Here is a 12,343-nt window from a genome sequence, read left to right on the forward strand (position 1 = left end):
TGCTGGGTCATACGACAATTTCTGTTTAACATTTTGAGGAATTGCCAAAATGTTTCCAAAGTGGCATTTTATATTTCTACTAGCAATGTATAAGGGTTCTAATGTATCATTTCTCCACTTTCTCACCAACACTTATTTTCAATTTGATTGACTATAGCCACCCTATTGGGTGTGAAGTTTATCTTTATTATGGTTTATGGCTTTCATTTGCATTTCCCTAATGACTAATGACAGTGAGCGTATTTTTCAGGTGCTTGTTGGCCATTTTTATATTTTCTTTAGAGAAATGTCTATTCAGTCCTTTGCCCATTTTTTAATTGGGTTGTTTATCTTTCTGTTGTTGAATTGTAAGTTTTAAAAAATATATTCTGGTTAAAAGTTCCTTATCAGATACATAATTTGCAACTATTTTCTTCCATTCTATGGATTGTCTTCTCAGTTTGTAAATGGTGTCCTTTGAAGCACAAAAGTTTTAACTTTGATGAAATCAAATTTACATATTTTTTTCTATTGTCATTTGTGCTTTTGGTGTCCTTTATAAAAAGGCTTTGACTAACCCAAGCACATGAAGATTTACTCCTATCTCGTCTTATATAAGTTAATATGTTTTAGCTCTCACATTTAAGTCCACAATCAATTTTGAGTTCATTTGTGTAGGGGTGTAAGGAAGGGGATCAAATGGATTCTTTTGCATGTGGATATCCAGTTATTCCAGTATTGTTTGTTGAAAAGACTTTTTCCCCATTGAATTGTTTTTGCACTCTTCTGAAAAGTCAATTGCACATATGCAATAGTCTATTTTTTGTAATCCCACTTCTGTTCCATTGACTTATATGTTTATCCTTATGCCAGTACAATTCTGTTTTGATTGGCATAACTTTGTAGTAACTTTTGAAACTGGGAAGTGTGAGTTCTCCAACTTTGTTCTTCTTCAAGATTGTTTTGGCTATTCTAGGTCCCTTGAATTTCCATATAAACTTTAGAATCAGCTTGTCAGTTTCTGCAACAAAGGCAGCCAAGTATTATTTGGGCTTGCACTGAATTTGTAAATAATTTTGGGGATATTAACAACACTAAGTTTTCACATGGGATCTCTTCCCATTTCTTTAGGTCTTCTTTCATTTTTCCCAACAGTGTTTTGTAGTCTTTTAGAGTACAAGTTTTACCTTATTTTGTTAAACTTATTCATAAATATTTTATTCTTTTTGAGGCTATTGTAAATTACATTGTTTTCCTAATTTCATATTTGGATTATTCATTGCTAGTGTACAGAAATACAACTGATCTTTATATATTAATCTGGTATCCTAAAACTTTTTTTTAGAATAAACTTGTTCATTCTTACTGAACTTGTTTTTTAGATCTAACATGTTTTTAATGGATTACAGGGGATTTTTTATATTTAAGATCATACCATTTTCAAAAGAGATAGCTTTGCTTTTTCCTTTCTGATCTATTTTATTTTCTCAGTGATCCTGGTTAGAACCTCCAACACAATGTTAAGCAGACAAAGCAAGAGTTTACATACTTATCTCGTTCTCTAGGTAAATGCATTCAGTCTTTGACCAATAACTATGATCTTATCTGTAGATTTTTCATATATGTCCTTTATAGACATTGCAAAAATAGGCATCCTTGTCTTATTCCTGATCTCAGGGGGAATACATTCAGTCTTTGACCAATAACTGTGATCTTATTTGTGGGTTTTTCATACATGCCCTTTATTAGGTTGAGAGAGCTCCTATATCTCTTTCTGATTTGTTGAGTGTTTTTATCTTGAAAGGGTGTTGGATTTGTCAAATGCTTTTTCCCCCCATCTTTTAAGATGATTGCATGGTTTTTCTCCTTTATTCTACTGATATGACATTTTACATTAGTTGAGTTTTAAATGTTCAAACAACCATGCATTCCAGAAATAAATCCTATTTAGTCATGGCATATAATCCTTTGTATATGTTGCTGGATTTGGTTTGCTAGTATTTTTTTCAGGAATGTGGCTCTATATACCTAAGAGATATTGATATATTAGTCTATATTTCCCTTATGATGTGTTTGGAATAATTCCGTGTAAGAATCATTAATGTTTTAGGGTAGCAAGTCTTAGCAAATGTTTTTAATGGAATGAGGGTTTTGGGATAATATTTCAGGAAGGCAGGTTGGTAAGTATAAAAGCAATGAAGAAATAACTGGGAAGTTTTGAGTAAGTTATCTGCTATACACAAAAATGTCTAAAATCAAATCACTTGAAGATATAATCATTGCTTACATTTTCAATAAAAAGAATGATATAACTGAAATAGGGTTTAAAAGTTGTTTCCCCTGCTTTGTGTTTTATTTATCTACTTATTTAATTTTTACATTTCAATTTTTTCCCTTTAGTAGGAGTAAGGTGGGTTAAATGCTCTATATGCTGCCCCTATTTCTGTTTTCACTTGTATTCCCTTCAAACCATATTTTGAAATGTAAATCTCACCAGTAATTCTCTAGCATAAATTTTTCAGAGTATGGCCACTACAGAAAATGTGGTGAATTTCAAACCTTTAGTCCTATTTAGAAGGCTTACAGGGCCCAGCTTACCTAATCTACTCTCACCACACCTAAGCCACTCTGGGCTTTAAGTTGTTTGAAGGTAGTACACTCTCTCCCCTTACTGGGCTTCTCCTCCATGGTTCTCTCTCTGTTATATTCTTCCTCCTACCCATTATACTTGGCTAACTCTCTGCCAGCCTGGCTTCTGGCTGAGTGGCACTCCCCCTGAGGGAGCACACTGACCACCAGGGGGCAGCTCCTGCATTGAACATCTGCCCCCTGGTGGTCAGTGCGCATCATAGCGACCAGTCATTCTGCTGTTCAGTCGATTTGGGTATTAGCCTTTTATTATATAGGACTAGAGGCAGAATGCACGAAGATTCGTGCAAGAATGGGCCTTCCTTCTCCTGGCTGCCAGCACTGCCTTCACTCTGGCCAGAGCCTTTCCACTCTGGTCCAGACCCATCTTTCTGCCTTCCCACACTGCTCAGAGGCCCAGAGTGGCTGGGTGGTACAGAATGCCTGTGTACCACCACTGGCCACTTGGTGCCTGACATCTTTGTTGGGTTAATTTGCATACTCACTGCTGATTGGCTGGTGGGTGTCACAAAGGTACGGTCAATTAGCATGTTACTCTTTTATTAGGTAGATAAGATATGTAGAAAAGAGATTTGAAGTTTTACACTGAGCTTAATTGTAAGTGGGTGGGAAAAGTAAGAAATAACCTTCCATGTAGCAAGAATACATTTGAAACTTAACTTGCTAGAAAGGGTAAGTTTCAGATAGGCCTCTCCATCCTATATAATAAAACTCTAACATGCAAATCAACCAAACCATGGAATGACCTGTCGCTATGATGCAGACTGACCACCAGGGGGCAGACAACGCAGGAGCTGTCCCCTGGTGGTCAGTGTGCTCCCATAGGGGGAGCTCTGCTCAGCCTGAAGCCGGGGTCATGGCTGGCGAGCGCAGCAGTGGTGGCAGGAACCTCTCCCGCCTCCCAGGCAGTGCTCCTAAGCCAGCAGGCAGACATCCCCCGAGGGGTCCTGGACTTCGAGAGGGCATAGGCCAGGCTGAAGGACCCGTAGTGCACGAATGTCTAATATTACATAACAAAGAAAGCACATATATGCATATGTATATATTAGCCCTCTTAAGTATTTCATAAGTGATCTGGAATACAAATGCAGAGTGAAGATGACTGGGATAAAAGACAGAGTATAACAGGAAGAAAATAAATGTTAAAATACCTGCGTATAACACGGTCTCTATACGGTCTTTAATGTGGGCCCTGCTATTCTCAGATGCAAGAAGAGGCGACGTGCCATTGGGAGCTGGAACAAGAAGTGGTCCCACTAAAAACGCACATGCTCCGCCGAGGTAGCTGAGCATGGACGCGATAGCCGTGGCAGTGGCGCGCTCGTCTGCAGAGAACCACGTCGTGGACAGGAACGGAGCTGCATTCATTACGGTTGGGCCTGCCAGTCCATTTAAAAGCTGTCCTCCATGGATTAGTCTGGAATTAAACAAATTAAAAGGCTGTGAGGTAGGTGAAACAGGCATTTTCTAGACAAGACAGTAGCCAAACAGCAGTTAACTAAGGCAATAAGAATACATATCTGTACCCACACCTGAAGGGCAAAGAATGTTGACTTTCTCTGAGGAAGTTTAAATACAGTCATAGTTACCCCTTATTCGTTTCACAAATATTTACTGAAGCCTATGATTTGTGCAACACACCACACTAAAGACTTCCAAATAATCTTGTTTCATTTGTTACAACACTATGTGGAAGCTATTATTATCCCCGTTTATTGAGATGTGAGAGCTTCACTTAGAAAGAATGAGAAACTTGCCCACGTGCTAACAGGCAAAGCTGAGATTTAAGTCTGACTCCAAAACCCTTACTCATAAAGAGACCTAGTAAGTGCTACCAGCCCTATAAATAACACAGTTATTTAATGAGCTCCACATTTCATACCTACTCTGTACCGAGTGACAGAATTACAAACAGAAAAAGTCATCACAGTACCTTCTTTTTAAAAAAAATATATTTTATTGATTTTTTTACAGAGAGGAAGGGAGAGAGATAGAGAGCTAGAAACATCGATGAGAGAGAAACATCGACCAGCTGCCTCTTGCACACCCCCCACTGGGGATGTGCCCACATCCCAGGTACATGCCCTTGACTGGAATCAAACCTGGGATCCTTCAGTCCACAGACCAACGCTCCACCACTGAGCCAAACCGGTTTCGGCAGTACCTTCTTATAGAAGAGGAATTAGTGGAGGAATCAGAGGATGTGATGTGACTAGCTGAATGGCACTGGCTAACCTTTGAGGGAGTCCCTTTCTTCTCCCATGAAATGAGGGGTTAAGTTACATAAGCAGGTACTAAGCGCCTGTTAGGTTAAGGGACTGTCATCACAGGATCGCTAGTGCCTCTGGCTCTAGTTCTCCAACTGAGATGCCTTGTAAGGGTTGGTGAAGAGTAGTTTCTTCCGTTCCACGTGTTCTCTTGCCCACCTTTTCTCAGCATTTTATTCAGTGCTTCGTCCTGCTCTTTGCTGAGCAAACCCTTTCCCAACATTTCTTTTTCCATCCCCGACATACACATGCACATGCCTTGAAGAAGAAAAGAAGCCAGAAGTCCCAAAAAAGGAGGTGAGTCTACCTTCTTCTGCCTTAAAGGTAAAGGGAAGGGCAGGGAAAGTGTATGTGACATATACATGATAGTAATGACTTTTTGTGTGTGCTTGTTTTGCCTTTTAATCACATGGGCATCAAATCCTCTTTATGAAGAATTGCCACAGTAAGTTACTTACTTAAAGGTTTCTGAATGCAGAAGGAAGTAACAAACAATTATTTGGAAGAGAGGTAGGGCCTTAATATAGAAGCATAAGTGAGTGGGAGGTAAAATATGTGAACTAGGTCTGCTCACATCTTTGTAAATGTTGGAAAAGTTATTGTAAGGCTAAATAGTTTCACGTGTCATTATTAAATTAAAGCAACTGAAGACATTTTAAAATCTTCTTGTTTAAGGGGAACTATTTTCTAGATGACAAAAACCATTTAGTATTTATAAACTGAATGCCTCCTCCAAAAGTCAGTGGATCCCAAGCTGCCACACAGCAATTTCATCATAAAAGTATTCTTGAAACAATAACTAAGTGGTATTAATCATGACTCCCTTAGTCATGACTCGTGATGGCACAACAATCGGACAGCGCAGGATGGCTCATACAGGTAACTGCTTTGATATTTAATACTTTTAATAAGGTGTTCCTAAAAGACTCATCTCACCTAGAGAGGGGAGGGGTGGAAGAAGTTTATTTTATTAGGGTTAAAAATGTTAAGAATAGAAGAAGAATAAGGAAGAAAAAACCCTTTAAAAATAAAAAATGACAAAACAGTATGAATCCTCAAAAGGTTAAAACTAAGGTTAAAACTAAGATTATTGCCATGGCTTAACATTTTGATACTCCTCTGTGGAATCATGAATAGACTATTTTCCAAATAGCAAACCTAAGGGTCAGATCATGTGAGCTGAAATAATGTAAGGATCATCCAAATTCAGTTTACTCAATTCTCAGATTGGAGTATCCCTCACTTCAATGTGGCGCATGTGCTCAAGTAGAAACCAAAGCAGATGTGATACTGGGGCATTCCGTCTCCAAGGCCACTGAAGCTGGGGGCTGAACCTAGAACAAGTGTGTATTATCACACTGAAGTCATCTCGAATTGAAACATGCTGAGTTGGTACTTTAAAATCACTCAAATTTAAATAATTATGTGTGTTTTGTATTAAAACAATTGGACAGCGCAGGATGGCTCATACAGGTAATCACACACAAACACACCCCTCACAAATGAGCTCAGTAGAACTGGGACATTCAGGATCTTGGGGTTACCCTCAGAATTCATGGGAAACCTGGCAGGAAAACCCAATTCCGTTCTTACCAGCATCTTTAAGTTTTCCTGCTTCTTCTCACGCTAGTATCCCAGAGCCCCTCAGGGTTTGATAGTTACTCACATAACTGGTTATAAGCACTGTTGTCCTGATAATCATGATATAACACTAACTTGTATTATCAAGAATTTTATGTTTGCCTGACACTATTTTATGCTACCTACCATTAACTAACTCTATTTTATAACATTGTTTGTAAAAATATCTTTAAAAATAAAATTCAGTTTTATATATAAAATCTAGTTTTCCCATAAAATAGTAATGCAAAATTAGAGGCATGTTTTCTGGAAAAATGCTGGCCATAAGACATAATAAAACCATACAAACTTTATAAGGACAATGAAGAAGATGAATTATGTTAAATTATTCATTATAAGCTGTGTTGTTAACTCATTCAACAAACATAGCGAGTATTCACTGTGTGTTGGGGTAGGTATTGTGCTAGGCCTATGTACACTGGAACATAAAGTTAAAAAGGTAAAGCCCCGGCCCTTAAGAATCACTAAAAGTAGTTGAAGCACTGTACCAGGAATATAAAGGAAAGTCAGGCAATAATTAGTCCTACCCCTAATGCTTGTGGGCCTGTGACGGGCGTACCAGTGGAGGTCCCTGCCATGTCCTCCTCCTCCTCCTCCTCCTCTGACCTCTGGCTCTGATCTACAGCACCCAGGGCTTCACAGGTATGCACATGACCAATTCCATCCAAGTGCCATCTATCCCCTTCAGAACGGCGGTCCCGTGGGCATAGGGAGCACACACGGGGCATGCAGTCTCCTCTGGAAGAACAGACCTGGAACGGGGCCTGTTGCAGGGATTTCTGGGGTCTTGTGTAGCTAGATAGCGGTGGGCAGGGGTGAGGGGACACACACACATTTCACATTTCCTTGGCCCTACAGACTCTTCAGCTCAAGGGGAGCGGCTTAACTAAAGGAAAAACAGAGTGGGACACTTTCAAGGATGGAGTCTAGGACAAGGACCCTTTGGCAGTGTTGGCAACAAGAATGGGGTTACAGAGGAGAGGATGGTTTGGAAAACTGGTCCTAACCACACAATATAGCTAGGTGAATGACTGGAGAGTACCAATATATATATTTTCTTTTTTAATCCTCACCCGAGAACATGCTTAGAGAAAGGGAAGGGGGAAGGGAGGGATGAAGGGAAGGAGGGAGGAAGAAAGGGAAGGAGGGAGGGAAGGAGAGAGAGAGAGAGAGAGAGAGAGAGAGAGAGAGAGAGAGAGAGAGAGAGAGAGAGAGATCTCAACTGGCCACCCAGCGTCCCCCCCTTCCCCCCCCCCCACACACACACACTCCCCTACTGGGAATCAAGCCGAAACCCATGTATAGTATATGCCCTGACCAGCAAGAGTCAAGAAAAAGGATTGAGGAGCAATTATAGAGCCAGAAAAAAAAAATAAAAGTAAAGATGAACATTATAGCAACTGAGAAGAAAAGGGTATCAAGATGAGAGTGAGTGGTGATAGAATCAAAATTAACAGAGAGATAGTTTAACTGAAATGTAACCACTGGATTCGGCAACAAGGAGGTTACTCCTGATCCGAATAAAAGCAGTATGCTTCCTGAGGAAAAGGAAATTTCAATTTAGACTATCCATATTGATAGTTAGAAACAGATGCCAGAACAGAAGTTAGGCATATAAGCTTAGCACTGTGAAAAGGAAAGCACCGAGCTTAAATGATCAGTCTGGACTGAAAAGTCTCTCTGCCTTCATGTCATGAAAGATAAATGCACCTCATTACGATTGTCTTAATGCTTTCTAAGCACGCGTGGAAGAAGCTGGCTTTCAGAAATTAATACTTAGTGATCTGAGCTGAATGTTAAAAATAATGCAGATAAACAAAAGAGGAGTGATTCACAATCCCCAGTGAAGTGAAGCGAATCGTGTAACTTAATGTCTATTTTTGTGTGTCATTGCGTGCTTCAGTTTTGTTTCGCAAGGAACAGTTAAATTCCTTGTGGGTAAGGCCCATGGCTGATGAATTCCCAGAGTGCTTCATGAAGAGCTGAGGCAGTGTGGACGCTCTCTAGGAATGCAGAGACCGATTCCAGTAGAGGCAGGTGGGGTCACTGCGATACACAGCAAACCTGCCCTTTAGAAATCTCAGTCACCTGGCCCGGCCGGTGTGGCTTAGTGGCTGAGCATGGACCTATGGTTTCTGGGTCAGAGCACATGCCTGGGCGGTGGACTCGATCCCCAGTGTGGGGATGCAGAAGGCAGCCAATTGATGATTCTCTCTCATCATTGATGTTTCTGTCTCTCCCACTTCTCTCCTCTCTGAAATCAATAAAAATATATATTTTAAAAATCCCAGTTACCCAACACATGCATCATGCCAGTTCCACATGTAGATTTTAAGTTTCAAAATCAGCAACATGAAAAATAAAGTAATTAACAAATATTTGGGAATAAACATTTTTTAAAAAAAGACACTCAGGGTGGTAAAAGCAAGGCCAATACTTTAGTACTGTCCCAAGCACAGTGGACTTGAGAAGGGTGAGAAGTTAAGGTGTGAGGAGGCAGTTTTGTCTCCTGGGCAATAAGCTCTGTAGCAGAAAGGGAGCACCCAGGAAACCGACTAATTAATTCAAGGGCCGAACTCTTGCTTCCTCACCGGAAACTCCACGCCTGATGAAGCAGGTGTGTATTCAGAGTTAGGGGATAGCAAGACTGACCTTTGCAGACCAATCTGTGACAGATCATCCCGGTCTCCTCTCACTGACCCCTCAACTAACTCCCTCTCCCCGTCTCCCACCCTCTCCTCTTTTCTCCCTTTGTCCCTCCGGTCTTTTTTCTTTTCTCCGTACTACCTTCTGCCTACTTCTGAGGTCTGGTTTTTGCCATCCCCAGAGGCCCAGTAGCAAAGTGGTTAAGACAGAGGGGAATTTCTATAGCGGCTGAGAGGAAGATTAGAAATTTGTGAATTTCTCCAGCACCAGCAGAACTATACCGCAGAGACAGGGAAGGCCGAATGCTGCCCATCAGTATCAGTCTTGCTGAGGTTTGCTGGCCTGTGGGAGGCCAGGGGGACACCTAAATAGGCCTTACCAAGTCCTGTCCTTGCCTGAGTACTTTCTGCCCTCAATTAGTGCCCCTGCCCTAGAGAGGCTCAGGCCAGGTGGTCCATGTGGTATTTGTGCTCAGTTGCACTCCCTCTCGTATTATTCAATATACTACAGCGTTTCAAAGAAATGCCAATAGCAAAAGTTCAAACTAAAGGTCTCTAGTTCATGCTTTCGAATGTACTTGACACTTCTGTTTGTATTTAATGGTATTCTGATATCCTAACTTTTTGCTTTCTGATATCCTGGAACAAACACCTATTATTCCTAAATTATTTTCTACTTAGAATAATATGATATTGTAGCCTTAGAATTTTTATAGCTGGAAAAGACTTGAAACCTCACCTAGATAATCCACCCTTCTCGTTATATAGAAAAATTGAGCTCCAGAAAGGCTATTACCATGTTTAAAATCACACTCATAATTTTATAACTTTCCTACCTCTAAAAGTATTGGGGGAGCTCCAAAGTCATACAATTAGCTAATGGCTGAGCCAGGACTAGTAAGTAAAATTAAAAATGATTTCATCAGCCCACAAATCTCACTATTCTTCTACATGGTCTCATTCTGAAGGTTATCTGTTAACAATAACAATAATAAAAATCATTGACTGCTAAGACAACCTAAGATTCTAGGATCCAAAGGCATACGGTAGCTAGTATATTTTTATTCTGTGCATAAATCTACTTTATAAACCTTCAGTTTATTATGATTAGCATTGGAGATAAAATTGCAGATACAGATTAGTGTAAGTACAGCAATCTTATCTTAAATTATATATATATTTAATATGAAATAATTTAGAATCTATAAAATATTTCCCTCTAAGGCTCAATATGCCAATGGTTCACACCCAATTTTTCCAATTCTTAATCACTGTATGTTAGAATAAACTCATGTGTTACAGAATTCCTGGATATTGAAAATGTCAAAAGTACTAGAAAGAGTTTTCCTTCATGTAGCCCAAGAAAAGATAGGGCGATAAAAAGGATCAGAGATGTTATGAATCAATTACAGGAGAAAGGAAGTTAGAAAGAAAGAAACAGAGATAGTGGTGGAAAGGAAGTGAGCCTTCTAAAGACTGTTATCACAGCCTCAGTTTTCTTTTATAAAAATTGATTTCACTTTTGTGTCTTTAATAATTTTGGCCAATTAAGATTCAATTAAAATATCTATTGAATATCTATTATAGTGAAGGCACCTGCAGCTAGACATTAAAGAGAATACAAAATGAGGACTACAGTCTTATCCCTAAAGAAGATTATAATTATTTATCAAGTACCAGTTATAGAAAGTACAGAAAAAGAATACTGGATTAGACATCAGAAGACTCTGCTTCTAGTCTTAGCTAAATTTATTAACCATGTAATCTTTGTTGAATCACTTATTTCCTTTCTATTCAATCTCACAGAGTTTTTATTAAAGCCAAATGCAATAATCTCTCAGCACGGTACAGGGGGGAAATGAACTGATCTAAGAGATGTCAACTTCCCCACATTTGTCTCATAACTTTTTTCTTGTCTCCTATCTTATATCTTGTATTTTAGCTTAAAAGTATATATACTCATAGTAGAGAAGTACAAAGAGAAGGAAAAAATGAACACATTCAGTAATTCAATTAAATAACTCACACAAGCACTATTAATATTTTGTTTTTTTTAATCTTTTTTTTTCTTTCACCCCCCCCCAATCAATACTTAAGCATAGGTAACCACAGATATCATATAGAATATACAGTTTTACACACTAAATATTTTTAACTTTACCGTCTACCATAAGCATTTTATCATTTCACTAAAGATTCTACATAATTTATTATTATAATTATAATGGCTCCATGGCATTCTATTATGCAGATGTACAAAAAACCATTTAAGCATTTTTATAATGTTTGCTACTTATTTGCTAATATTAATAATGCTGTTGTGACCATCTTTATATGTAAATATTTGCCACTTTCCAAATTATTTCTTTAAGATCAATGGAACAAAGATATGAACATTTCAGCCCTCATAAAACTTAATTCAAAATTGATTTTCAAATGAGTTTGTAGTAATTTCCATTCCCCTCAGTAGTGCATGACAGGACGTGCCTTACCAGCACTGAACATCACTAAAAATTACGCATACGTGCACACACGAATGCCTACACACACACAAAAGTAATGTGGTGTACTAGTTTTCTATTGCTCTTATAACGAAGTATCACACACTCAGTAGCTTTAAAACAACACTAATTTATTATCTTTCAGTTCTATAAATCAGAAGTCCAACACAGGTCTCTCTGGGCTAACATCAAGGTGTCGGCATGGCTGTGTTCCTTTCTAGAGGGAAGACATTACAAAACAGTTCTAGAAGCGTTTATGATTGCCGATGCCTAAAGCAGTCCTCCGGTCCCCAGACCAGCACCAGGCAGAGAGGGCAATGCAGAGCTGTGGAGCCTCACAAAGAGCGTTTCTTCCAGCATCCCCAGGCGTGGACAATGAGGATGCTGGACAAGAAAGAGCCTCGCAGAGGACAAAGCCAAAGCCACAAACAACAAAGGAATTACTCACAGAGAGCCACAAAGATTCCGCAGAAACCATAAGTCCTGGATTTTGAATTAGATGCAATAGCTGAACCTTTGAGGAACTTGTTAAAATTATTGATTTGGGATTCACTCCAGAGACTAACTGAGTAGGATTGGAGTGAGGTCCAAGAATCTGTATTTTTAATAATCATGTAGTCTATGGACCATACTTCTAAAAAATATTGACCTAGGGGAATAT

General features: G+C 39.2%; 1 protein-coding gene across 1 annotated transcript in view; it reads right to left on the bottom strand.

The window, feature by feature from the left end:
• Nucleotides 1–12,343, bottom strand: part of SLC49A4 (solute carrier family 49 member 4) — a 67,840-nt gene that overhangs the window by 42,790 nt on the left and 12,707 nt on the right. Inside the window, exon 3 of the mRNA XM_084871715.1 lies at nucleotides 3,780–4,045. Within this exon, the coding sequence (XP_084727841.1) occupies nucleotides 3,780–4,045 (266 nt within the window). The remainder of the gene's footprint in view (nucleotides 1–3,779; nucleotides 4,046–12,343) is intronic.

Source organism: Pipistrellus hanaki (genome assembly GCF_964339955.1).
Source record: "Pipistrellus hanaki genome assembly, chromosome: 2".
NCBI lineage: Eukaryota > Metazoa > Chordata > Mammalia > Chiroptera > Vespertilionidae > Pipistrellus > Pipistrellus hanaki.